At 49.6% G+C, this 25,672-nt stretch overlaps 9 protein-coding genes across 9 annotated transcripts; 5 read left to right on the top strand and 4 right to left on the bottom strand.

Annotated features, from left to right (window-relative positions):
• Window positions 1-647: 647 nt before the first annotated feature.
• Window positions 648-1,982, top strand: BP5553_03277 (RibA-like protein; the record flags this gene model as incomplete). Its single annotated transcript, XM_032011900.1, has 2 exons — window positions 648-1,856; window positions 1,914-1,982. The coding sequence occupies 2 exons, from the start codon at window positions 648-650 to the stop codon at window positions 1,980-1,982; spliced, it is 1,278 nt and encodes a 425-aa protein (XP_031871593.1).
• Window positions 1,983-2,986: 1,004 nt separating this feature from the next.
• On the top strand, window positions 2,987-4,934 carry BP5553_03276 (Uncharacterized protein; the record flags this gene model as incomplete). The annotated part of the gene is made up of 5 exons (XM_032011899.1): window positions 2,987-3,133; window positions 3,217-3,277; window positions 3,340-3,502; window positions 3,579-4,302; window positions 4,365-4,934. 5 exons carry the CDS (start codon window positions 2,987-2,989, stop codon window positions 4,932-4,934), a joined length of 1,665 nt encoding a protein of 554 aa, XP_031871592.1.
• A 350-nt stretch (window positions 4,935-5,284) lies between these two features.
• On the bottom strand, window positions 5,285-6,698 carry BP5553_03275 (Mannose-6-phosphate isomerase; the record flags this gene model as incomplete). Its single annotated transcript, XM_032011898.1, has 2 exons — window positions 5,285-6,499; window positions 6,555-6,698. The coding sequence occupies 2 exons, from the start codon at window positions 6,696-6,698 to the stop codon at window positions 5,285-5,287; spliced, it is 1,359 nt and encodes a 452-aa protein (XP_031871591.1).
• An 880-nt stretch (window positions 6,699-7,578) lies between these two features.
• Window positions 7,579-10,238, top strand: BP5553_03274 (uncharacterized protein; the record flags this gene model as incomplete). Its single annotated transcript, XM_032011897.1, has 8 exons — window positions 7,579-7,777; window positions 7,841-8,617; window positions 8,671-8,838; window positions 8,941-9,218; window positions 9,387-9,675; window positions 9,806-9,952; window positions 10,013-10,125; window positions 10,185-10,238. 8 exons carry the CDS (start codon window positions 7,579-7,581, stop codon window positions 10,236-10,238), a joined length of 2,025 nt encoding a protein of 674 aa, XP_031871590.1.
• Window positions 10,239-12,227: 1,989 nt separating this feature from the next.
• BP5553_03273 (Kinase-like protein) lies at window positions 12,228-13,588 on the bottom strand (the record flags this gene model as incomplete). Its single annotated transcript, XM_032011896.1, has 3 exons — window positions 12,228-13,276; window positions 13,340-13,510; window positions 13,561-13,588. 3 exons carry the CDS (start codon window positions 13,586-13,588, stop codon window positions 12,228-12,230), a joined length of 1,248 nt encoding a protein of 415 aa, XP_031871589.1.
• A 231-nt stretch (window positions 13,589-13,819) lies between these two features.
• BP5553_03272 (Glucose transporter) lies at window positions 13,820-16,219 on the top strand (the record flags this gene model as incomplete). Its single annotated transcript, XM_032011895.1, has 2 exons — window positions 13,820-14,011; window positions 14,825-16,219. The coding sequence occupies 2 exons, from the start codon at window positions 13,820-13,822 to the stop codon at window positions 16,217-16,219; spliced, it is 1,587 nt and encodes a 528-aa protein (XP_031871588.1).
• Window positions 16,220-17,697: 1,478 nt separating this feature from the next.
• BP5553_03271 (Actin-like ATPase) lies at window positions 17,698-19,082 on the bottom strand (the record flags this gene model as incomplete). The annotated part of the gene is made up of 4 exons (XM_032011894.1): window positions 17,698-18,428; window positions 18,504-18,876; window positions 18,952-18,998; window positions 19,064-19,082. 4 exons carry the CDS (start codon window positions 19,080-19,082, stop codon window positions 17,698-17,700), a joined length of 1,170 nt encoding a protein of 389 aa, XP_031871587.1.
• Window positions 19,083-19,440: 358 nt separating this feature from the next.
• BP5553_03270 (Uncharacterized protein) lies at window positions 19,441-20,223 on the top strand (the record flags this gene model as incomplete). Its single annotated transcript, XM_032011893.1, has 1 exon — window positions 19,441-20,223. The coding sequence occupies one exon, from the start codon at window positions 19,441-19,443 to the stop codon at window positions 20,221-20,223; it is 783 nt and encodes a 260-aa protein (XP_031871586.1).
• A 3,830-nt stretch (window positions 20,224-24,053) lies between these two features.
• Window positions 24,054-25,213, bottom strand: BP5553_03269 (Uncharacterized protein; the record flags this gene model as incomplete). Its single annotated transcript, XM_032011892.1, has 2 exons — window positions 24,054-24,725; window positions 24,803-25,213. The coding sequence occupies 2 exons, from the start codon at window positions 25,211-25,213 to the stop codon at window positions 24,054-24,056; spliced, it is 1,083 nt and encodes a 360-aa protein (XP_031871585.1).
• Between the last annotated feature and the right edge of the window lie 459 nt (window positions 25,214-25,672).

The raw sequence follows: 25,672 nt of genomic DNA, 5'->3' as shown, positions 1-25,672 counted from the left end.
TTACTCGTACTAGCTGCAGAGTGTTGTTCGACCGGGTTATCATCAAGCCTTATGGGGGGTGGGTTAATAGTTATATCTTTTAACTCTGGATGGTTACTGGCTGCTTTCTTAGTGAACCTTTATAATGTGCAAAGTGCTTCGTTATGGCCAGAAGCTAGAGGCTAGGAGACTGAGTGCGAAACAGCTGCGGTACGTACTTAGCTGTCCCCTTTCCAGGCGACTCTCTCCCACGTCAACTTTATTGCTGCGATGCACTCCCTGTATTATAATAGAAATATGTACCCAGGTACTTATCTTTGTTCCATAGAATGTAGAATACGAAGTACTTACAAGCCTAGGTACCTAAGGTACCTACACTCCACACCAATTATAAGAATAATTATAAGAATTATACGCTGCTTAGACAGCATTACGTGGGGCCTGGGTTGGTGATTACCTAAGGTCGCCGCCGTGTGCTCCGTCATCCAATGGGTTGATCGACCTCGGCCGTCAAAACTCCCATCGCCGCCATCCTGATTATACAACCCGACGAACCGACAACGCAACAACTTAGGACGATCTCTACCTACCTACAACATAGCCCATGGTCCACAACTCACCTCAACAACCTACTCATGCCGCCCAATTATCCATAAAGCCAAACAACAATGCCCAAACTCGACTCACCATCTCATCCCTCGTCATGGAATCCACATGCGCAGCCACATCCACATCCACATCCACATCCACAGGACCATGACCATGACCATGACCATGACGAATCCGACACAGTCTCCCAACTCCAACTTCCGCCTTTCTACTCTCCCCGACCGATTCCCGTCTCGCGCGCCATCTCCGAACTCGATCTCAACTCCCTTAGCTCAACACAGTCACACACCACGATGGCCTCCCCGCTCAAATCGACGACCGCCACTTCCCAATTTCAATCAGAATTAGAAACAGATACATCCCTCCCGGGACTCGTATCTCCCGCATTTACCCCACCCTCGACACCCGGGGCATCTACCCAGCGTATACCGCAGCCCATCGTGGTAGATAGCACTGTGCCCAATGGCGGATGTGGACAGAAAAAGCCTAAGCTCCTCGAGGAGCTGCCCGAGGTAAACTGCGTGGTGAGAGCCCGGATACCCACAACAATTGGCGGAACGGAAATGTTTCTACACCTCTACCAAAATAGTGAGGATAGCAAGGAGCATTTAGCAATTGTTTTTGGGAATGGCATTCGGAGTACGAGCTTAGACCGTCCGAGAGAGGGCGAAACGGACATGGATAGATTGATTCGGGGGGCCTATACTGGTAGATTATACCCTGGACGAACAAGTTCACGAGCTCCAGAAAACGAGGATGGGGAAAGCCCAAGTGGCAAAGTTATCGCGCAAAAGGCAGAAGAGCCCGTGCTAGTGAGGATACACTCGGAATGCTACACCGGCGAAACAGTCTGGTCGGCGCGATGCGACTGCGGGGAACAGCTCGATGAAGCCGCCCGATTGATGTCTTTGCCTGGGTCAGGTGGCGGAGTCATCATCTACCTCCGGCAGGAGGGACGTGGTATCGGCCTGGGCGAAAAGCTCAAGGCATATAATCTGCAAGATCTGGGCTCAGATACAGTCGAAGCGAATCTATTACTCAGGCATCCGGCTGATGCGAGGAGTTATGGCCTTGCAACTGCAATGCTCAGGGATTTGGGCCAGGTGGACATCCAACTCCTTACAAATAACCCCGATAAAGTGCGAGCTGTAGAGGGGCCGAATCGGGAAATTGTTGTTAGGGAGAGGGTACCGATGATCCCGCTTGCTTGGAGAGGCAAGACTGGTGGGATTCGCAGCCAGGAGGTGGGTGGATATTTAAAGACGAAGGTAATTATATCTGAAAGGCAGAAGAAGAAACCACGCTCAGTGCTAACCATCTTGTAGATTGAGAAGATGGGGCACATGTTGCAAATGGAAGAGGTCTCCGAGAGCCTGCAGAGTACGCAGATATGAAGACGCGGCGCCAGGAATCAAGAGATGTAAAATCCTAGCGTCATTTTTAATAAGGCGTATTTGGGGGATGGGGCGGTTTGGGTACATGCATTTCCAGGCACTGAAAAGGATATTGGAACTGCATCAAAAAAGCCGGGGCATGTTATTGTACATATCATACGGCATATAAGATACCATCCTGCGTGGGTTTCCTCAGAGAATTTAAACGAAGCCACGCACTGTACATGCAGTACCTAGTGGAAGCCACATGGACTAAGTATCTATCGCCTTAACCAGCCGAACCCCTGGTGCTGACAGCACTAAAACTAGGCACTTGCCAGCCTAACTATCGCATATCTTTTGCTTTGTCTAACGGCTGAGTACAAGTCGAGCGGTCTACGGAGAGTACCTACCTAGGTACTTAGTAAGGTATAGGTACCTAGGTACCTTCTATACTCCGTAGGGCCGTAAGAGCTAGAGTTAGCGCTAGAGCTGGTGCTGGTGCTTATGTACATGTACAGCCGACGCTGGCGCTCTCGGTATTATTTGCCTACCTACCAGGTATCTCTATGTTTATCAGTACTCGCTCTCTGACATTATCCATTATCTCAGTTGTTATCGCGGCCGTGATAGGAGGCGATCGGAGGTGGGGGCGGGGTCACACGAACAGGCAGGTCGATCGCCCTCGGCTTACACTCTCCCTACCTCTAAAGGATCAAGTAACGGGGTTTTCTCGAGTAGTGCTCGTGTGCCTTGGTATGTACGTCGTAGTGCGATAACGATGATCAAGGCTGGTACAGACCCTAGGTAGGTAGTATGGCAAGGTGCCCTGGCCACGGCATGCCCCCCCCAGGGTCTTTGCTCCTCGTAGATTCCCAGAATTCCACCATGACGCTTTTCTGAACTTCTACTCGTTCTGTATTGTCTATCTTGCACTAGCCATTTGCATTTGCTTTCAGGAACTGAGAAATTGCTGCTATTTGGCGACGACCAAGATAAACATAGGCACCACGGGCATCACGGCCATGACGGATCCTCAGAATGCTCTTGAGCGGCGGCACTCGACTGTCAATGAAAATGATGAGGAGGTGCTGGCCGAGTTTGGGTACAAGCAAGAACTACGCCGAGATTGGGGGTTGATGCACAATTTTGGCATTTCATTTTCTATTATCGTATGTCTGACTTAACCTAGTTCTTCTTTGGCATTGAAGAAGAGGAGGTAAACATTACAGAGCTATGCTGATCAGAAACGCAGTCAGTAATTACGGGTATAACGACGCTCTTCCAGTACGGCCTCACAACTGGTGGTCCAGGAGGTACGTTCTACCCCCCAACACCTTGACGTCAGTTATAGGAATAGGGGCTAATCGATCATCAGTCATGTCCGTAGGATGGATTATCGTATCCATGTTTACCATGTTTGTTGCGCTCGGCATGGCAGAGATTGTGTCTGCTATTCCTACAGCTGGCGGGCCATATTACTGGGCGGCAATGCTTGCGCCAGCAAAGCACTCCGCATTTGCGTCGTGGATCACAGGCTGGTTCGTATTGGAACCCGATTCCATATCTCAGTTTCTCGTCTTTCAATACCCGGGGCTTAATTAACGATCAAAAAAGGTTCAATCTTCTGGGTCAAGTTGCTGTCACAACAGGTATTTCATTCGGCTGCGCAGGGCTCATCTCCACCACCGCTACTGTCAAATCGGCCTATGTCCCTACCGCCGGCAAAACAGTTGGTATCTATGCCGCCGTCCTCATCTCCCACGGGGTGGTAAATACATTCGGCGTCCGCGTGTTGCGGTATCTCAATAATACTTCCATCTTCCTCCACTCTGTCGGCGTGACAAGTCTTGCAATAGCCGTCCTAGCAAAGGCTCCCACGCACCAGAGTGCCAAATTCGTCTTTGCGAGTTTCAACGACCTCACGGGAGCAGACGGAGCTGATGGATGGAGTATCCGCGCATCTCCCGCCTACGTAGCATGTTGCGGTGCGCTCATGAGCCAGTATACACTAACTGGCTTCGATGCCTCTGCCCATTTGTCCGAGGAAACGAGGAAAGCTTCCTGGTCAGCCCCAATAGGGGTCATCAGCTCGGTGGGATTCTCCTCCCTCTTTGGGTTCTTCGTCCTCATGTCCTTCTTGTTCTCCATTCAAGACTTGAAAAATACGGTGGAGAGCTCCTTTGGACAACCCGTGCTACAAATCTTCGTTGATATCTGCGGCGATGACGGTGCGGTAGTGTTGATGTGTGTCATTATGGTTTGTGTATGGCACTGTGGGCTCTTCTCAATGACGTCGAACTCGAGGATGATGTTCGCATTTGCCCGTGATGGTGGAATCGTAAGTCTCTTATCCTAGCCCCCATTGGTGCCTGTCCCTCCTTTAATATCCCCCAATGCCAGAGTGGAGAGGGAATTAATAACAGACCTACACAGCCTCAATTCTTTCACAAAGTAGACGACCGCTTTAAGTCCCCCATTCGCACCGTCTGGCTAGCCGCCTTCCTCTCCTTCTGCCTCTCCCTCCCCTCCCTCGGTAGTTCTGTCGCCTTCGCCGCCGCTACTTCTATCGCTACAATCGGTCTCTACATCTCATACGGAATCCCCATCCTCATAGGGCTTATCTACTCCACTTCCTTCAATGCGCGCAAAGGACCCTTTAACCTTGGCGTTTTCTCGCGACCTGTAGCATTTATAGCCGTAGCTTGGATAGGATTTATCACTATTATCTTCTGCCTGCCGACGGTCAACCCGGTCGGGACTCAGACGCTGAATTATACTGTGGTTGCGGTCGGAATCATTGCTGTGGGGAGTTTGGGCGTTTGGTTGTTGAGCGCTAGGAAGTGGTTTGTTGGGCCGCAGAGGGAGGTCCAGGAAGCACAAAGGCTAGGCGTGGATCTGTTGGAGCCGGGTGCGTTGGAGGCTGCTGAGGCCAAAACCAATTCAAGTACTAAAGAGGGAGAAACCCCTTAGAGAAAGCTGCGACCTTCCTTTATTGGTGGTTCTAGAAATGGACGGTGGATAGATTGGTGGCTTGGTGTTTAGAGACTGTATATGAAGGCGCATGAATGCATCGTTAGGATAGGTGTAACGTGTTTATAAAGATAATCTCGAGCTTGTCGCTGAAATAAACCCCCCCAAAGCTCCGGATAATTCAGACTGTTTTGGCATATGATAGCTTGGTCGGTCATTGCTTTCGTTGGATTTAGAGAAATCCGAGTTCTGTTCAATACTATCACGACGCAAGCTAGCGGGGAAAGGGTTTCTACAACGGAAGAGTAACCCAAGAGATGGCTCTATCATCATATTTCCAATACTATTCCTCATAGGTGCGATCCATCGATACCCTCCTTGTCATGCAATTCACAGAAAGCCTTGAACGTAGTGAAATCTTCATCTTCACTCTCCAAAACCACCTCTGCAGTCGCACCTACGAAATAGACATATCCGGGCTTCACCTCTTCCACCTTTGGACCCACATTGATTTTGCCATTGCCTGATGTGCAGATAAAGATGCTGGGCCCTGCAAGCTGCTCGAACGTCGCTTTCGCGCCTTTCTTCTTCAGGTCCGTCTTCACAACACTAAACTCCTCGATAGGTGGATCGTAGAGGGCAGCAGTCGAGCCCGACGAGTATGCCTCGCGGTTAAGAGTAACATAGGGGTAATCGACCGGGTGCATTTTCTGCTCCTCAATCGGAGCATACGAATACGTCAACATCGAAACCAAGGTATCAACATCCTTAAACTTAGGTGTGAATCCCGCCCGAACAACGTTGTCGGAGGAAGCCATGCACTCGATGATATCGCCGCTTAGATATGCATGGATATCGTCAGCCTTCAAGAACATAGCCTCTCCAACTTCAAGCTTGACGTAGTTGAGGAAAAAGAGTACAAAGATTCCAATATCGCCTGGGAACTGCTTATTGACTCGTACTACCAAGTCTGCAAGTTCCTTCCCAGTGTTCGAGGGTCCACCGCCTCCTGCGAAATTTGAACCCTCCTCCCGTGCAGATATAATCAGATCTTTGCTTGCTAGCTCGACATCTTCATTTCTCGATTTCATCAGGGAAGTAAAGACCCTTCGCAAAGCCTTCTTGTTAATTTCCTCGTCTTCCTTCTTGTCTGATGTTTCTTGTCCTTTGATGGAGCTTTGGAATACCTCCGCTTCCGCCTCCCCCACGAGCTTCTTCAGCGCTGGCACCGTCGACAAGAAATGTGATATTTCTGCAAGGGGCCTAAATCCACAGAGTCCATCAAAAGGCGAGATGGCAATCGTCATCTCTGGCTTATGGTTGTCATCTGGATAGTTCTTGCTATCTTTTTTATGCAACTGTTCGGCAAGTTGCTTGTTCGGATGGGCTTGTATGCTGAGGGCCTTGCCGATCGATAAGACCTTGAGGAGGAAAGGCAGCTTGTTCCCAAATTTATGGCTGATTTCCGAGGACATGAGGGCTTCATTGTCTTGTACAAGATCAAGAAGGGTCCGTTTGGTGGCGAGGTCTTTCGAGGGGTTCGAAGGATGGGTGCCCATCCATAGCTATTGCGATGAGCCGTGTGTGGATGTTATGATTCTGAATAGTGCGAATAAATACCTCTGCATACGGCTTGTCTTCCTGGATTGAGAAATCCTCGGCAGGTGTCGCAGCAGCAAATACAGCAGCCGCTGAATCTTTGCCCAGCTTCCCCCAGTCGTAGCTGTTGACTCCGCATTGGAGCCGAATCAAAGGGACTTGCATGGCGGCGAGCAGAATGAGACGCAAACGACTCCAAGCTACGGATTAGTACCGCTGAGAGGATTGAAGGCGGGATATCTAGAAGTGTAACCTAGGCTCTGCTGAGTTGTAGTTGTAGTTGTAGTTGCAGTTGCTGCTGTTCGATTGTGTGTTGTGTTCTTGTGCTGCGTAGAAAACAGACAAGTGAGGGACAGCACTTAATAAGTGGGTTTGCCCAGCTCAACGTCACCGCTCAACACCGCTACATACTGTAGGGTAATAAATCATACGGAGCACGGAGCACGGAGGTACGAAGTGCCGTGAACTTCAATCGCCGCTCGATGTAGCTCTTACTGCATAATAGGTACAGTATTTACCTTCTCCGCCATCGTGTCGGTTCACCTTCTTCCTCAGCAAGCACAGATTACTTGGACTCAAAGCTGCGTAACATAATACCCGGTTTGTATATTCTTACAGTTGCAGGCAAGGTAGATGGCCAGTAAGGAGCAAGTGCGCATCGAAAACGATGACAGTGCGAGGTATGCCCCACCGCACACCAACCACTCTTCTCATCATGGTTCGGTAGAGTACCTACGTATTCTTGCTTGCTAACATAAATATGAGTGCGTAGATAGTCCGGAGGACTCACCATCTACTATCATTGAGGCGATAGCTGAAACGAGAGTGTTTGCTGCCAGCGATTGAGGTGGCCAACGAATAGCAGCACCAACCAGCATTCGCAGCAGCTGCCCTTATACACGTATCAATTTCTAGAAATTATTGTCCATCGCCCGGCTCGATCACTAGGCTACTCTTTGGCACCACCCACACCCACAGCCACACCCCCTAGAACGTTCGAAGCAACCCTTCACGGCCCAAGAAATCAAGTCGCTCGCTCGAAAGAATGTCCACCCAGAGAATCCGAGCACCGCGGGGTGGCGCCCGTGGAGGTATGCATGAGACTGGGGAGGAAGTTGCAATCTGGAGAGATTGTTTGTCTGACATGGACAAGGTTATACAGAATGAGAAGAGAGCAGAGGAGCTTAAGCAACAAATCTTTGCGAAGGAAGCCAAGATTAAGGAAAGGCAAGTGGCGGGAAAGGGTAGGTAATTCGTGCAATTTTCGATCTCTGCCGGATGCCGTCCCTCATGCTAATTTACAAAAGAGCCCTCAACAGAAGAATTGGATGAATTGAGTTCCATGTACCGAGAACAAGTTCGGATTGCAGATAACCAAAAGGCCTATATAGGCTCGGATAGTTCTAATGGCCTCTTACAAAACATAGGCATACTTATGGCAGTTGTTAGAAGCAACGAGGAGAAGGAGGAGTCAACCACGGCAAGGGGCTCCACCTCCCGTGACTCCCACTCGAGATCTGCTATGGAATTCGATGGACCATCCGACTCCCCCGGCCCGTCGCCAGCTGAAAATCGGATTCGGAAAGCCGGTGCTGGCGGGAGGACCAGTAGCCAGCCTCCCAGAAACCTAGATGTGGCCGTCAGGGCGGATGGTCCTGTTGAACCTGTCGAGCGAAACACAAGCAAGCCCAAAATCGTCTACGCGATTGGGGATGAGGTTGCATTCAAACGGAAATCTGGCGAAGAACTTGACTGGATCCAAGGGATCGTTACGCGCGTCATTGGGGAGGGCAAGAGTCGAAGATATGAGGTCCGGGATCCTTATCCTGACGATAAAACCCTTGATACCGTTTACAAGTCCTCTGCGTCGCAAATGGTACCAATACCTCCTCCCGGTTCCAAATTAGAGGACTATGAGGTTGGAAAACGTGTTCTCGCGCTTTATCCGACCACTTCTACGTTTTATCGGGCTGATGTGAAGCGCATGCTAGAAGGTGGGTCTAAAGTTGAATTGCTATTCGAGGAAGAAATCGAAGGGGAGCAAGAAAAGATGGTCGATCGCCGTCTCGTGCTGGATCATAAAGGTTAGAGCAATACCTTCGTCTCGCCACGGATGTAGCTTGGAAAGGCATGTCAGGATATTTAGCAGGCGTTCTGGGACAGGGCAGGGCGCGGTGTACGGAGTACTACGAGGGAATACTCCTAGACTCTTTGAGAAGAGGTTCTGCTACAAAGGACACTGCCGGCGATGATATCGTGGGAAACGACACGTCTCGTACCATATCTCTATTACATACCTACCTATGTATATATAATCCAAGAAATGTCAGATTATTAGTAGATACTACTTATAGTTTCCAGGTAACAGCTTGACGCACCCATTGATTTCTATTACACAACCTTCCAGTTGGACGGATCTCCAAAACTACACTTTTCACTTCTTTATGTACTGGGTACCTTTACGTCAAGGAATCGGCACAAAGATGTAGTCACATGATCTGGCGGGCTAGAGCAGCAATTAAACGCGGTGCCCCTGAAACAACCGCGCTCACAGGAACAAGACCACCACATCTAACATTGCGACCACTTCACTACGATTGTCCAAACGTCAAAGTAAAGTACGCAATTTCTTGCAGCTGGCGCAGCAATATCCCCGCACCGCATATACAAGCAACTTCTCCTGACGTGCGTTCTCGCAATCGACCGAGGTCTCAGCCTCACATATTGGATCTGTACGAGACCTGAGGAACCTCGTTGACGCCCATCCACTGACGCTTCGTGGAATATCTTCGTCTGCCTCTGACCACTCTAGCGCGAGAACCCCACAGCGCATAATCCCTTCCCCACCTAAAGGGACGAGACAACGCATATCTCCCTGACGACGGAGCAAATATGGGCGGGCAGATCTCAAAAATGATGGGCAAGATCTTCGGATCGAAAGAAATGCGGTTGCTGATGCTGGGTTTGGATGCGGCGGGCAAGACAACAATCCTCTACAAGCTGAAGTTGAATCAAGATGTTACGACTATTCCCACAGTCGGGTTTAACGTGGAGACGGTCACATATAAGAACGTGAAGTTTAATGTTTGGGATGTTGGTGGACAGGATAAAATTCGACCGCTCTGGAGGCATTATTTTAGTGGTATGTATCGAGGAATATTCATACCTTTGCGGAAGGAGACGCGCCAAAAGATTATTGTTAGATTCGAGGTGCCGTCAGGGAGCTTCATGCGTGAATGGAGTGAGTACATGCTGATTTTGGGAATAAACAGGTACCCAAGGCCTTATTTTTGTAATCGACTCGAGCGACAAGGCACGTATAGACGAGGCGAGATCGGAATTACATCGGATTATCAATGATAGGGAAATGAAAGAGTCACTTCTTCTTGTATTTGCCAACAAACAAGATATTCCTGGCGGTATGACCCCCTTTCCCTAGCAACTTCACCTGTGCAACTAGATATTGACAAGTATGGCAGCTATGAAACCACAAGAAGTAACAGACGCCCTGAAGCTCAACCAACTGAAAGACAAGATCTGGTTTGTCGTGCCCAGTTGTGCTACAACTGGTGAAGGGCTACTAGAAGGATTGGTACGTTCAGATGTTTGCCTATTAATCCATATCCCACCATTAACCGCAATATCCCTTAGGCATGGCTCTCCAACAACGTCAAATCTCCCCCCAATACTGCAGGCAAGAAATAATCCTACGCAATCCTCCCCAAGCCCCGCACAACCCAACTTCACTCAGGGTATCACGCCAGCGACGGAAAGGCGGATCTTATCAAGGAACAAGGCCAGGCAAAACACCGGGCTACGCTATGAACAGGGCATGAAACCCACACTCCCCCGCTGCACCGAACAATGTCCATCGCTTTGCTATATTTGTACTCGTACTCGTACATTTTGATGATGAGCGCGCGCGTTATTTTTGCTTTTCACTACTATAGGGCGGTGATACCATATTTCCTCTTGTTTTTATTCTGCTTTTGGGGGCAAGGTGTCAGCTGAAGATGAGATGAACCATTTAAGTCCTGAAGAATGTGACGAGTCTGGAAAAGGGTAGGTCATCCAAAGAATATAGTGTCGCCCTTTTTTTTTTTGAAAACTTGTACATCCTCTGACAACTTAATATTTTTTGAATTCGACCTATTCTTCGTCGGGCTTGTTGTAGTTGTATCAGTGGGCACTTCCGCTTTATGAACTTAGGAGACTCGTACGTGGAAACGCATTTAAAGGACCACTTTCGATAATCTAAAGACAGAAATATATGTGTAAGGATATATACGAGAAGCTACCGTACCTATTCCAAAGGGCTACGCTCTATAAAATATTGACAGCATTGTTAAATTCTAAATCAGGAGATAGGCCCTGCAAAATTGTGTATGTTATCGACTAGTGGAGCTTGTACTTATAGTGGAAACAAACTGCTTGTTGCTCAAGGAAATCTTGTGGCTCTCGCCAGGTGATGGAACTGTACTGTACCTTTAGCCCTTCTATCTCTGTTTTATAATCTACCTGTCTTTATTCCCTACGTATTTAGCAGAGCGAAGGGAAGTTAAAGACTATCACTTTACTATAAGGTGATTAAACGAGAAAGTACAGATACTGGCTATGCCCATCGAACAACTTAATAGGTTTGCCACGGTAAGCACCTATTTAAGTCAGGTACTTATGCAGATAGAATAGTTTCCCCTCGCCCCTGTTTATTTCCCTCCGCAGAGTCACAAGTTCCGCTACAAGTTCTCCAAGTCAACATTGAACGCATTGTGCTACGCACTGAATCCTGTCTACCGATGGCCTCCTCCATGCTCCCCCTCCACAATTTCACCCTCGCTTGGTTATTTTAGCTTAACGGAAGCAATTCAACCCACAACATCGGAACCGGAAAATAGGTCGATGGGGGCCATGTCTATCCGCGATGATAGTACCGCCCGCTCGTCGGCCTCCGAAACGTTTGCTGTAAAAGAATGGCATTTTTTGTTCTTCTTGGTGATTTGAGGGGATGTGGGGTTGTTGTGCTGCGTTGGGATATGCTTGCGACTGCTATCACTGTGGTGGTATGTAGTAGGTAGTACAGAGTATAGTATGTGATCTGTGGCCCTCTTTGGTTCTTTTTGGGGTTATCAATGGATAATCAATGATATATTCTCAATGACGATGAGGATGGGAGCAAAAGTATACATGAATACTATTTATTATATGCCGTATATATATGTTCATTTGTGAGGAATCCGGATTTATATCCACTTCATATTTCAATTCGAATGTCTCAATTGCATGACGTAGCTAACCAAGGAACCGTCAAGGTCCTGGTAGATGGATCCTTGGCGTGTTCGAGACCCCCCCGACATGGTTTTGCATTTTCATTTGTCGCGTATGAGTGTGGCGAACCCTCACTTTGCGCCACAGAGCGGCCAGCGCGCCAGCCAACTCGGCCAGCGGCAGGTTACCATCACACCGCTATTTACAGTGTCGTTAGCCGTGCATCTGCTCCGTACTTGGGGTTCTAGACGCGGATGGACGGGTTTCGAGACTCTGGGAGTATCCGTGTATGGCAACCCCGTACTTCGTGACGCTGTGCGAGAAAATGGCAGGTTTTAGGGGACATCCTGAGCGGCGGATCCTAATTGTGCGGGACAGACAGAACGACTACAGAGCACAACGATACCGCAGACATCATACCAAGGACCCTCATTCCTTCATCCTCTTCATGGGCCTAGAATCATCCGGCAGTCCGCTTCTTTTGGTGCCTGGCAAGCTGCTCGTGCGAATATCATTGTCGTCCTGACTCACTCTCCGATGCGGATACTCCATCTTCATGCCCTCGAAGCAATTCGCTGATACCTTGTCGCCCGTGCTGAAAAATGGGTGCTGCAGAGCTTGCTGTGCGGTTAACCGCTTCTCGGGGTCGTACTCCAATAATCCACTCAAGAGCTTGTATCCCTCGGCCCCCAGTGAAGAATTGGAAGACATCACAGAGGTTGCCGAGTGAGAATTAATGGTACTGTAATACCATTTCTCGAGATTTGACCCCCCAGACTTGTTATGAGAGCTTGTAGGTAATGTTTGCAGCTGCGCGTATTCTGGCATATTGACCAGGTGTGGCCATTGCTCTTTCCTGGGCAACCCCATGATCTCGACGATCTTTTGCATCTGGTTCCGCTGAAAGGGTACGGTCTTCTTGGAATCCATCTTTGCCTCCTCGCCTTTGAAGATAGGCCGCAGTGAGAGCAGCTCTGCAAAGATGCATCCTATAGCCCACATGTCGATGGCTGGTGTGTAATGCCTCGACCCAAGGAGCAGCTCCGGGGCACGGTACCATATCGTGACGACTACCTTGTCACCGCTAAATAGCGAATGCAGCGGTTTATTGAAGAGCCGTGCAAGCCCAAGATCTCCGATTTTGACTTCGCCGCTAGACGTAACCATGATATTTGCAGGCTTTAAGTCTCGGTGGAGCACCCAGTTGCTATGTAGATATTGACAGCCGTTCAGAAGCTGAAACATGATACTCTTGACGGTCGGTGGCGGGATCGGATGCCTTGTGGGCTGCGTGTGGTGGTGGACGATCTGGAGCAAATCATGCTCCGCATACTCGAACACCATGAAGATGCACTTGTCCTCCAGGATGATCTCGATCAGCTTGATAACATTTGGATGGCTGAGTTCCGAACAGAGGGCCATTTCCCGAACTGCTGACTGCGATATCCCCGTATATTGGATCTGTTCGCCCTCCTTGTCTGGCTCTCATCTCATCAGCCTTTCTATATCCAGGCTCATCGGCTACAGCATGCTATTCTTACCGGGCTTGAACTTCTTGATTGCAAACTCGCCCGTCTGGTTTTGACGGCCGACGGCCTTGTAGACTCGGCCATAGGTTCCACTGCTAATAAAGCCGATGACCTTGTAGCGGTCGATGACTCGAACCTTGCTCTGGTAGCCGACATTCGGTGCTATTCCTCTGTCTGTTGGATCTGGGCAAACATCAGCACTGGGGTTGGTACAGCAGGGAGAACCAACAAACGAAATGCAGGACGCCTCGGGGGGAACATATCGAGTGGAGTAGTTCCAGCGCGGGGGGCGACCGCAGGGTCAGATCGGCAGGACCGGGACGGAGACAAGCAGTTAGGGAATCATGAGGAGAAATTCGAGCAGAACGAGATGGAAAAGGCGGAAATGACACCAGATACGACAGAAGAGAAGAGAGAAAAGGGGGAGAAGGAGGAGGGGAAAGAGTGAAGAGAGTGAAGAGAGAGAAAATAAGAGAAGAGTAGGGGATGAGGATGGGGGTAGATCTACCATCAAATGCCTGCTGCACGCTCCTCTTTAACGATTGGGTTTGGATCCGCGAGGTCGGGCCCGGGGCCGAGGCTGAAGCAGAGGCTGAGGCTGAGGCAGCTGCAGAGAGGGAGGCAGAGGCTGAGGCTGAGGCAGAGGCCGAGGAGGGAGCTGCCCCGGAGGACGGTGGATTCGAGGTCAGGCTCATGTCAATACTGGACATTCGTTTGCCGATGCTAACACCCGTGATGTGAGGTGAGGTGAGCCTAAGGGATACTTCCCTAGTATTAATAGCTGGGTTGGTTGGTCAGGTACGTAAGGGATGTACGTACCTCAGGTAGCGGTAGGACGGAGGGCGGAGGGCGGAGGAGGAAGGGCGAAGTCGGGGTTACAGCCTGAGCGGGCGGGCGGGGCGGGGCGGGGGCCTGGGTACTCCGCACGAAATATGGTCACGTGAGGAGGGCGGAGAGCGGAGAGCTGCTGAGTGCGGTTGTGGTTGTGGTTGACGGGAATACGTATGACCTACGACCTATGTGCTAATAAGTCCCTACGTACCTACGTACCCAAGTTACAGTACGAGTACCCAGGTTTCAGGTACCAGCCTTACCTACCTACAGAACATACTACCTACCTACCTAGGTACACAGTAGTATCCGTATCTAAGGGTTACATTATTCCTGCTGCTGTACGTAGCATCTCGCGCCGACGAAGTACAAAGCCGACCCAACCCCCCGGCATGAGTTGACGCTCCGACCTTTGTGCTTCAGGTCTGGCCATATCAACTTATTACCTTCTTCGATACTGTACCAATTCCCCTATGGCTTCCGCTGGCTTGAGGCAATGCGTTCGAGATGCGACGGCCTACTTGGTCTTCCTCATTTTTGTATCAACTCTGGGCCCGCTACAGTTCGGTTTTCATCTGGTAAATATTATCCAGCCGCAGCCCCAGCACGGCTCGAACGCCGATTTCAGACACTCAGACAGACACGCTGACTATATTGCTTGGGTAGTCTGAACTCAACGCCCCCAAAGGTGTGATTACCTGCGCCGCCAAATCTGCCGCCGAAGCCGATTCAAACTACAAGCTCCCGCAATGTTTCCCAATGAGTGAGGCTGAATTCGCTTCTCTCACCTCGATGTTCGTCCTAGGCGGTCTGCTTGGAGCCTTGGTCTCGGGGCCTTTCTCTACCAGCCATGGTAGATTGCTGGCTATGCGTGCCACTAGTGTCTTCTTTATTGTGGGAGCAAGTCTAGAGACCCTCGCTGGCACCGTCCCCATCATGTATATCGGGAGGTTCCTATCTGGTGTGGGAGCCGGCGCATCAACCGTTGTTGTGCCCTTATACATCTCGGAGGTGGCCCCGCCCCGGGAACGGGGTCTGTTTGGCTCTATGACGCAGGTTACGATCAATATCGGGATTTTGCTCACCCAGACGCTGGGTTATTTCTTGAGCCAGGGCTCATTGTGGAGAATTATCCTCGGTGTTGGAGCGGGAATCGGCCTCTTGCACGGCCTCGGTCTCCTCCTGGTCCCGGAAAGCCCAGCTTGGCTGGCAGCAAACGGGGACGTTCAGCGGGCTATTCAAACACTACAGCGCATCCGTGGGCAGGGAAACTCGATTGCGGAAGAGATCGAGGCATGGGATGTCGACAAGGCAGTGGCAGAAGAGGAGGCGCTCCTTGCAGATCCCGACCGTACATCTCGTCGAGGCTCCACCAACAGCAAAGACTCTCACAAGGCCGTGATTCATGTAGGCTTCTTCGGGGTGCTGCGTAACCCCCTCTACCGTCCCGCCATCATAGCCGTAATAGGCATTATGTTCGCGCAACAGTTTTGTGGGATCAACAGCATAATGATGTACTCCGTTTCCCTACTCCATGGCGTGGTACCCCTCTCCTCCCGCGGCCTCACCATCATGATCTCCCTTGTCAATCTAATCACAACCGTTGCGTGCGCCCCACTAGCAGACAAAATAGGCCGTAAAGCCTGCTTACTTCTCTCCATCACTGGCATGGGCTCAATGTCCCTCCTCCTCGCTCTCTCCCTCCGCTGGGAAATCAAGATTATGTCCGCCATCTCAGTGCTTTTCTTCGTCGCTTTCTTTGCTACTGGTCTCGGCCCCGTCCCTTTCATGATGGCGTCTGAGCTTGTGGGCCAGGAAGCCGTGGGAGCAACGCAGAGTTGGTGTTTGGCGGCAAACTACGTCGCTACATTTATCGTAGCGCAGTTCTTCCCCATCCTCAATTCCTGGTTAAATAATACGCTTGGTGGGGAGGGATGGGCCTACTTTGTATTTTCGGCACTGGCTGCCTTGAGCTTTCTATTTGTTGGGTGGAGGGTCCCCGAGACAAGGTGGAAGAAAGATGTGGATGAGGTTTGGGGGAGGACGAGGAGGGTTGATTAGGTCGCAGGCGCTTTATTGCTTTTGGTTTAAGGGGAGCGGCTAGGTTATATATTATCAACGTTTGTGTCCGGAATACAATATCCCATTTCTGTTTTAATGCTTTAAAAATGCGTCAGGAGGGTTTGAAGGGATTATAATGCCTCCCCCTATCTAGAGCCGTGAGCATAGCTTGAATTCCAATCCCTGCCGGGAGCTTGTAGGCAGGTTTTTATGCAGTTTAATAGCTGAAGAGTGGAAGGCCAACTTTTGCACCACTGGATGCATGTCTAGTACATCAAAAGTCTTACAGGACGCGAAGAACACGGAAATGGTGAAAGGACAGCTCATGCAAATTAACATATATATATTCTGACTCAACTCCCACCAAAGCGACTCTATCTAGGCCTTAGGTTCTCTTGGATTCTTGACCTATGTTCTTAGCAACATTAGATGCTCTATCACACTTCATTTTCCTTTTGCCCCGAAGAGGGCCAGTGATGTGACTGCAAAAATTCAGAGCAATAGAAAGATGAAGAAGCACGCCGGGAAAGGCATGATCTTCCAAAATAATCCAGCTAAGCCAACAATCTTCAAATGGCGAAATCTCAACTGCGACAGGGAGTTCAAGACAGGCCCCACAAGAAATAAGCACAATAAAGGGCCTTTTTCAACGACGATAGTGTGACCTTGGCTATACAGATAGAAAATGGCTTTAGACCCCGTCCCATAGGCCTTGGCTAGCCACAAAGCTAAACGCCATGATGCCGATCGAGGTATCACTCAGCGCTGTCAAGTTCCGGCTTGCCCTCGAAAGATAGATTTCCCAAATCGAACTGGCAGCTTAGCGCTTATTGATTATATGCACCAATTCAGCGGTACGGATGCTAAGAAGTACATACCTCAGAAAACTTACAGAACCTGTCTAGGGAAAGCGTTCGTGTGCTTTTCAAGGCTATCCGCAAGCCCCGCCAGGCAGGGATATCGGGAGAAGGACTGAAATAGAGGCACGGCTGAAGACAGTTCAAGGTGGCCACGAGGGTACTCGCGAGAAGCCCCCAACTAGATATTCAACAGAGCTTGGAAGCTGAATAGGCACCGCCGATTTGCACGGAATTTAAGTTATGGAGCTCGAGATAGTTTGCTTGGCCTCCACGGCAGTGGCCTTCGGAGGGCCAGTGGAGGGTCACAGCTAGTCTGGAGAATCTATGATCAGGAAACACTGTCAGCGGGGTATAACGATAGATAGAGGCTATACTTACGGTTTGCTTACGGGTTTCGTTCTGCATATTTATCCCCTCGCTTCTGCTGCTATTTAGAAAATTATAATTTCGAGGAAGGGTGTGAGGACAGTATTGCCAAAGGTCAATTCATTCAATGGTAGGGTTACTCGCTGCCACGAAAGGGATTAGTTGACTCGAATCTATTAGCACGATCAAGTGAACAGTAGACGCATAGCCTATTAAAAGAATGAATGTTCTGCCTCGAGCTACATGTCTCTCCTACCTCGGTCCTAGCTTTTCTAGACACCTGGTTCCTTGCTCCTCCCATTCTGCTTTTGTAATCCACATATTCTCCTTATCCGCCATAATATTCGCCAGCACCGCACCTCCCAAGAAAACCATATGTCTCCTCCGAGGTGGGTCCTCAATCCTCACCTTGAACTTACTCAACCGTTCTGGGTTCCCACCCAACACCTTGGTCAACCACAATTGTTTCAGCTCCTTTTCTAATCGGGAGGGTAGGCCTGGATACATGCTGCTCCCGCCGGAAAGCACGATGGCTTTAAAAAGGGAAGAGCGCACATCGACATCGGCGGCTTGGATGGTGTTGAATAGGAATTCGGCAATGCCCGGTTGCTCGACGTCGACAAGGTGGGGTTGGAATAAGCACTCTGGTGCCTCGAAGCGCTCACTCCCAACACGGATGACGCGCCCATCAGGCAATGTATAGCTCTCTACTAGCACGGTCGTATCCTCGCTCAATCTCTGATCTAGCTCCAAATCGTACGACACGTAGCAGAGCTTCTCTTTGATCTGGCGCACCGTCTCGAAATCAGCGGTACGGTTCAGTGCATACCCGCGCCGGAGCAACAGCGCAATCAGGTTGCGTGTGACGTCTCGGCCGGCAACGTCCAGGCGCCTTGTAAGGTGGTTGAGAACAACGGACTCGTAGACGGGGACGATGTGCGTTACACCGTCTCCAGAATCAACCACGACTCCAGAGCTGAGACCTAAGTGAACTCGTATCAGCCGTCTCCCAAATCCAAAATATCCTCCCGTAGACCGTCATGAATTTGGATCATTACCTTGTGCATACAAAGCAAGAACTGCCTGAATCGCCACATAAACACCCCCAAACTGATACCTCTCAAACATAACCTCGCACATTTGCTCTCTATTCTTCAGGGGGTTCATCGGCGGCTCCGTAAGCAGGATCTTGCGGCCTGTGGTATCCACCTTCATCTTCTCGTAGAATGTATAATCCCACAGGTGCTGCATGTCGTCCCACTTCTTCACGATGCCATTCTCCATCGGATATGAGACTTGCAGCATGGTTCGTGCGGCCGCGGCCTCGTCACCGCACATGATGTCTTTGATGACCAGGCCATCGTTGCCTTTCTCTTCGGATCGTAGGATTGGTCGGCCGACGATGGAGGGGTATTGGAATTCGGGGAAGTTCTATAGGAGCCGTGCGGTGAGATCAGTTCCAAGGTCTCCAAGCTGCGCGAGCCGCTCAAAGGCGGGAGCACATACCTGCGCGGCATAGCCGACTTTGAGGAAGCCAGTTCCTCCGTCAAGGACTGCGGAAGCGTGGTTAGTGGACAATGTTAACGAGACATGCCGGGCGAAGTATAGCTATAGATACCTATTGGAGGTTCCGCCATGTTTGCAGTGTAAAGGGGGGTTGCGGGGGGGGGCTGGATTGAGGTTGAGAGAGACGTTGACGGATGGATGTGGGGGGAGGCTCAGGAGGCTTGCCTCGCCTGTCTGTCAGTCTGTCTGGTGGGAGGAGGAGGCGGTCACCGTAGGTACCTAAGGTAAGGAGGAACCTACATAGGTCTATTAATACTGCTGTTCCCCTCCAAGGTTGCCGAATGCTCAGTAGGTACTCAACCTTACCTTACCTACCTCACCTTACTGTAGGTACCTGACGTACTCCGTGCTTCGTAGTCGTAATAATAATAAAATGCTATTTTAACATTTTCCTTCCAGCATGCCCGAAATACATCGGAGTCTATCAAAATGGACGCACCGAACATCCTCGTTATCAATCCCAATTCCTCGAGGTCCATGACAGACGCACTGGATCAATTGATCCACGACATAGATCGCCATGGAACCACGACGGCAACGGCGACAACCTCGATCGTAGTCCACACATACACCGCCCCATCCGGGCCACCAAGCATCAACAACGACGCTGATGCTCTAGAGAGCGCCAATGTTTGTCTGAGGGATCTTGAGCCCAGACTCCCGCAATATAGCGCATATCTCGTCGCATGTTACAGTGTTCATCCGCTTGTTAGCATGCTCAGGGCCAAAGTTGCGACTGGCGTACACGTGACCAGTATATTCGAAGCCAGTATCTCCGTGTCCCTGTCTCTATTACCGCAGGATCCAAAGCAAGCACCGTCAAAGTTTGGGATTGTGAGCACAGGGGAGTATTGGGAGAAGGCCCTCTCAGATGGTGTGAAGGAGTTTCTCGGTTTGGACGACGTGAAGAACTCCATGAGATTTAAGGGCGTAGTGACTACCGGTTTGAATGCTAACGATCTGCATACTGCCCCTCCGGAGCTGGTGAAGAAGATGATGGTCGAGGCTACGAAGAGGCTCGTGAGGGATAGGGATGTCAAGGTTATCTGTCTTGGCTGCGCTGGGATGGCGGGTCTAGACGCCATTGTGGATGAGGCTCTAAGGGGGGAGTTGGGCGAAGATGCAAAGTATGTGTATGTGTTGGATGGTGTTAAGGCGGGTATTGGTTTGCTTAAGGGTCTGCTTTATGCATTACCGGGCACCCGACTATGAACGGGGCATCTTAGAGTTACCACAATGGACAGTCATATATAAACCTAGTGATTTGTCAGAAATTCACATGAAAATGATACCTAGAAGCGCTGCAGCCGCCAAAGACAATATGTCACTAAGTCCTACAAGGGCTCCTCTCATGAATCCAGCAAAAATAATCTTAACGCTTTCCAAGCGAGGATGGCGAGGGTATCGATGGTGATAATGGCTAGTTTAGTCAATGAAATATCAGACAGATTTGGGGTTCAATAAACGCAGTTTTCCGTCCGTCACATCCAGGGCCATTATATGAGGGGAGCTTAGAGCCAACTCAGCTCATGCCGAAAGTCTGCTCTGATTATCCACCGTGAAAGAAAAGAAAAATGGGTTGTATGCCTATTGGTGTCCCCAGAAGTCCAGCACATGAGCTTATACACCCCGGTGGCCCTTCACTTAATTCCAAGTTTCTTTCCCTAGAATTCCAGAGCCTTGCGTTCCAGCCCTCGCCCTATCAATTAATAATGTCACCTAGTGTCATTCTTTCAGCAGTTCTTCACTTTACCCCCGATTACAGATTGCATCGATATACAGAACCAATAAAGACTACATGCGAAACACTAAGATAATTTATGATGCTTGCCAAGCGCAGAGGGCAGATCTAGCAGCGCATTCGTAATGCTTTCAGATAAAACTCATGTGGTAGAAGTAATGTGAGCGGCGAGGAAATGGTCGACCACTGGAGACGACTTTATGGGCTGGTGGAATGTAGTTCGATGTCCGGCGCCACAATCCATTGCCAGTGGCAGGAGGACTTCGGGTATGGGACTTGGTGGCTGGGGGGCCAGGGGGTTGGGTAGGGAAGGATAATGATTGCTGTGATGTAGTGTGCGACATCTGAGTATAGATTTTAGATTTGGGTTTGTTATCTGATATGTCGGAGGGGTAGTTATGGATATATGGGAAGAATGACACCAGGGCCCACGAGAGCCCGGAAATAGGTTTGCAACAAAAGAGCGTGGCATCAGCTTGTCATATATTGGGCATCTTGTTAGTAGCTGCCAGAATAACCATGAAGAAATCTACCTTTTCAGACCTAGTATAGAATTTGACCGCGCAGTGAGAATGGGCGGATTAAGTTCATCGGTCAAAGTTTTGAGCACGGCCAAATCTCGCGAAGCTCTCAGCTATTCTTGAACAGGATGCAGTGTTTCGCTCGAACTCGCCACTTTCTGGGGCCCAGGAATCGAACTCCCGATAAATTATTGCTTTTCCAGGCCGTATCCCCTAAGGTGGGCTCTAGATAGATATGGCGTTGAACTAGCCACCGTATTGACGTGTTGATCATTTGCCTATTGAAATGGCCTAAAACCATCACAAATCTGGCTTGCTAGCACAAACTTCTAGGAAGTCCTGTATGTAAACTTCTTTTATTCGTTCCAAATGTACAGAAAGCCGCCACTCAATTACTCCTTGCTCCCCCCTTGGCCGCCCGCAACTCGTCCATTTTCGCAACCCGTTTCTTGAATGCCTCATATTGGCATTTCTCGTAGCTGTGTCTCTCGGTCTGCGGCATCCAAAATGATTAGTCTAACGCTCTAAATACCGATGGCTAGCCACAGCGGTCTGTCCAGCTACTCAGACTTAGATGCAGATGTCTTCAGGCATACCTCGCACTTCCAGGGCAGATAATATTCTTCATATCGACATCGATTGAGGGGGATCAGGAGACCGGCACAGCTGTCACGGTACGCAATGGGAAGTTTGGCTTCGCTCATCGCTTCTCGCGTTGCTTGTGTGGCTAGAAGACAAGAGGTTAGCGATGCGTGATTGTAATTGCTAGAGTACGTACAACTGGAGGATGCGTCTCCCAGCCCAACGGCGGATTTCACGGCTTCGACGACAGTCATGATGGGCAATCGATCTATTGCTGAGGATCAATTGCACATTTGAGTGTTGTCGATAGCTTGCTTCGACTGTTGACAAGCGTGTATTACGTAAGGTCAAGCCCGTTTCCGCTGGCACCATCTCACCTCGTGACCTCATGCTTCTCCATGTGACCATAAACGAGGTACCTAGGTACCTAAGTAATATAAGTCTCCTCGAGTCGTCTGTTAGCGGTTCACTTACTATGTACCACCAGTGTACTTAATTGTAAGGGCAATATAAAATAACTACAGCTGTGAAGGCACCTGGGCTAGGCTGCAGAACCCATTCAAATCAAGTTATATAATCCTCCGCGAAGCTAAAGGCGAACCTCTTATCTATCATGTGACGCTTATCACCATGATAATTCTTACCGCACTCGGCATTTTCATAGTAGTCTAATATCTAATATCTAATATCATACTGAAAAACGTCGCCTAGTTCTGCCGAAGTTGTGCCCTTAAAAACACAGGTCAGGTGACGTTAGAGGCTGTGTGTATATCGCATTCTTGGGCGACTTTGGTGTAAATCTCTTTTCGCCAGTATTATAAGGCCTAACGGCTATTACCTAGATATAAATATGATATCGTATAAATATCTTACTAGAATTAGAATTGAGGTATTCAAGTCACGCGAATATCTCACCAGAATTGAGGTATTCAAGCTGTATGAATATCTTACTAGAATTTGAGATATTCAAGTCGTGTAAATATCTAACCGAAATTAAGATATTTACGCTATCTATTCTCTGGGTAAGGCTCGTATCTTCATATCTCTAAATAATACCCGGCTTCCGCAGATAGGGTCGATGAGTCTGAAGTCCGGGGGTGTCGTTATACTGTCAAATCGGTCACCTAACCTTTATTTTCAGATGTTGTGATATAAGGGCATACCCGCAAGGATCCCAAGACAGAGAGCATGAGTTCTGTGGAGCTTTACATCCCCGACCTTCCAAGTTTGTAAGGTAGTAAGGCCCTATATCAACTAAACGCCCCAGGATAACGGCGAAAACCAATTTGCAGCCTTTACAGCTCTACCGGCGGCTATGCATAGCTTTATCCGTCTAAGTATCGTAATAGTACATGCTTCTTTACAGCTACTGATCTACACTGAAGCAACAGCTTCGTCGACGAACAATGGAATATCTAAACAGTGATTAATCGCGAGTGGTTATGCTCGCAACTAGTTGAGATGTATCTGCTACCCTATTGCCACCCAAGGCTGTTGATGGCCTTCAGGATTCTAAATCTACCGCTAAGCTAAACGACTTGTTTAAAGAGTATTTGGAGATCTAGGAGGCGGAAGTGAAGCAGAATGGTATCATTTATCAAGCACCTATTATGACATAGGTCTAGGAGATGGGAAGATTCTGGTATTTCCACGCTGTAACGTTTCGGAAAGGCATGTATCGAGTGTTCAATGATAATTATCTAACCCCTGTTCAACAAAAGCCACTCCGAGGAATAGAGCTTTGGCGATGTCTTCTGGTGGTATTGGGGAGGAAGGGCCTAGGGTGCTGTAAAGAACAGGCCCAGGGACAAGAAGCTTTATTTGATGCAAGAAAGAGAAGCTTTCAGTGCCAATACGCAACCCAACGTAACGAAAACAATGGTTGCCGAAGGGGTAAATCTAAGGAAGTTGGTGACGAACTAGGATGAAATACTTTTTCGCAACGGCAATCGCTCCTAGTTTCCTAGTTTGCATGTGCAAAGCCAAGTTGGAAATCAAGAGCTCGCTGTCGAGTGCAGACGATCTAGCAAGTCCCTCTATTCCTCAATCCCTCTCTCCGGCATAGATCATTATCTAGCTTCTTGTCAAGGCAAGGCAGTCATTTAGGACATCAACTATATTCTGAATCGCAAATATCGCATAAGGCTAGCTCTTAATGAAACGCTTGAAATGCTGTTCAAAAACCCGACGTCCATCCTTTAACTATCGGATGTTAAATTTCGACGGTGCTGACTCGCATGATCACTGAGGCTCGATTGAGAACTGAGTCCAGTTCCCTTCCGCGCTCGAAGGGCCTTGCCCCATCTCTTGGAATCCCCCCCAGGGAGTCCTGCCCCATCCAGACCAAGCACCTCTCGCAGCTCTGGGATTTCAGCATGGTCCCGTGTATTTCGCATCCGGTGACACCAGGTAACCCTCTTCTCCTCGACGTAACTGCGTTCTTCTCCTAGCTTCTTGCTCTCGTCATCCTCGTTCGCAACATCCGGGCTGCAAATGGGTGTTGCCATGTTGATAGGTTCGAACATGAATTCTCCGCCTACTTGATGAAAGGCGCCGCCTTGGAAAGCCTTTCCCCCCTTTAACATTTTCAGGCCCTGTACGAAACTTCCGGTCACGAGACTCATGAGCGCTTTCCGTTGGTATTCAGGCCGCGTGCCAAGGTTCAACGTCCGGATCATGCCGAGCTCGTCGTAGAGCTTCTTGGTGGGGTCCGCATATACCGGAAAAGGGCACGACGTTTGGTCTTGCCACATGGGTATCAGGGATGGTGAGCCACATCCCACAATTACGACGAAGGTGGGAGTAGGCAGCTGGAGGAGATCGGCCGGCGTTATAGAGGCAGCCAGACTGCGAATGAACTCCTGACAGTTCTAGAGCAATAGGGCGGTTGGTGTCAGTAGCGCGCCCTGCCGAGTTATCGGACTCGGGGATTGGGAGAGTGACTTACTCCGCAGAAGAAGTGCCGTATGAATATCACCAAGATGCGTCTTGCCACATTAGGGCCATTATATAGATCCTTGAATGGAATGGCTTTCCCATCTTTGTCCAATACAACTAGGCCCTCGATCTTCTTCAACACAACCTGCGAGGGTATTGTGTCGTTTGTGTTCAGATCACCATCGAATTCAGCAGTGTGGTCAACGCTGTCAGAGTCCTTCGCAGTGGTTGATCTTGACATGTCGGCGTCGGCGGCTGTGTATGGTTCGGGTATAGGAGGGTCCGATGTAGTTCCCACAGTCGGAGGTGCAGAAGCGTTTGTTCTCATCCCATGCTTCGCGGCGCCAGCACCAGCACCAGTGTCGGTATCGTTCAGTGGCGCCGCCTTCGCCGAGTCTTTCATAACAGACGACAGAGCCATGCTTACTCGCGGATTTTGAAGTTTTGGAAATGTAGGTTACGGCGCTGTTCTGCAGCTGAGAAGGAGGTAAGTATTCGGGGTGTGAGAGCTGTGGAAATGTTAAGGTACCGGGCCAGAAAATGACGAGAAGCTGCAAGATACCTACCTTATGGCAAAGGCAGACGCTCGATTAAAAAGCAGTGCACCGGCGGCGCCATTGGCACCCACAAGAACTGTAGCAGACAGATAACTTGGGTAGTTTCAACATTGTTTTGGAGGAGCGCCAGCACAGTCCGTGGAAGCCACTCCGTCGCACGGAATAAGGTTCCTCCGTCGAGGTGCCGATAAGGTTCCTCCCTCGCCCTTCCCGAGTACCCGGTCCTAAGTTCCTAGCCTGTCTGGCTCTAACGTCGAATTAACAACAGCTACCTACCTTACCTAGCGCCCAGTCGCCTTGTTTTTGGACGAACCACCCCGCCC

Source organism: Venustampulla echinocandica (genome assembly GCF_003357145.1).
Source record: "Venustampulla echinocandica strain BP 5553 chromosome Unknown scaffold_1, whole genome shotgun sequence".
Lineage (NCBI taxonomy): Eukaryota > Fungi > Ascomycota > Leotiomycetes > Helotiales > Pleuroascaceae > Venustampulla > Venustampulla echinocandica.
Note: the sequence above shows the minus strand (reverse complement) of the source record. Positions and strands in the feature narration are given on the sequence as shown.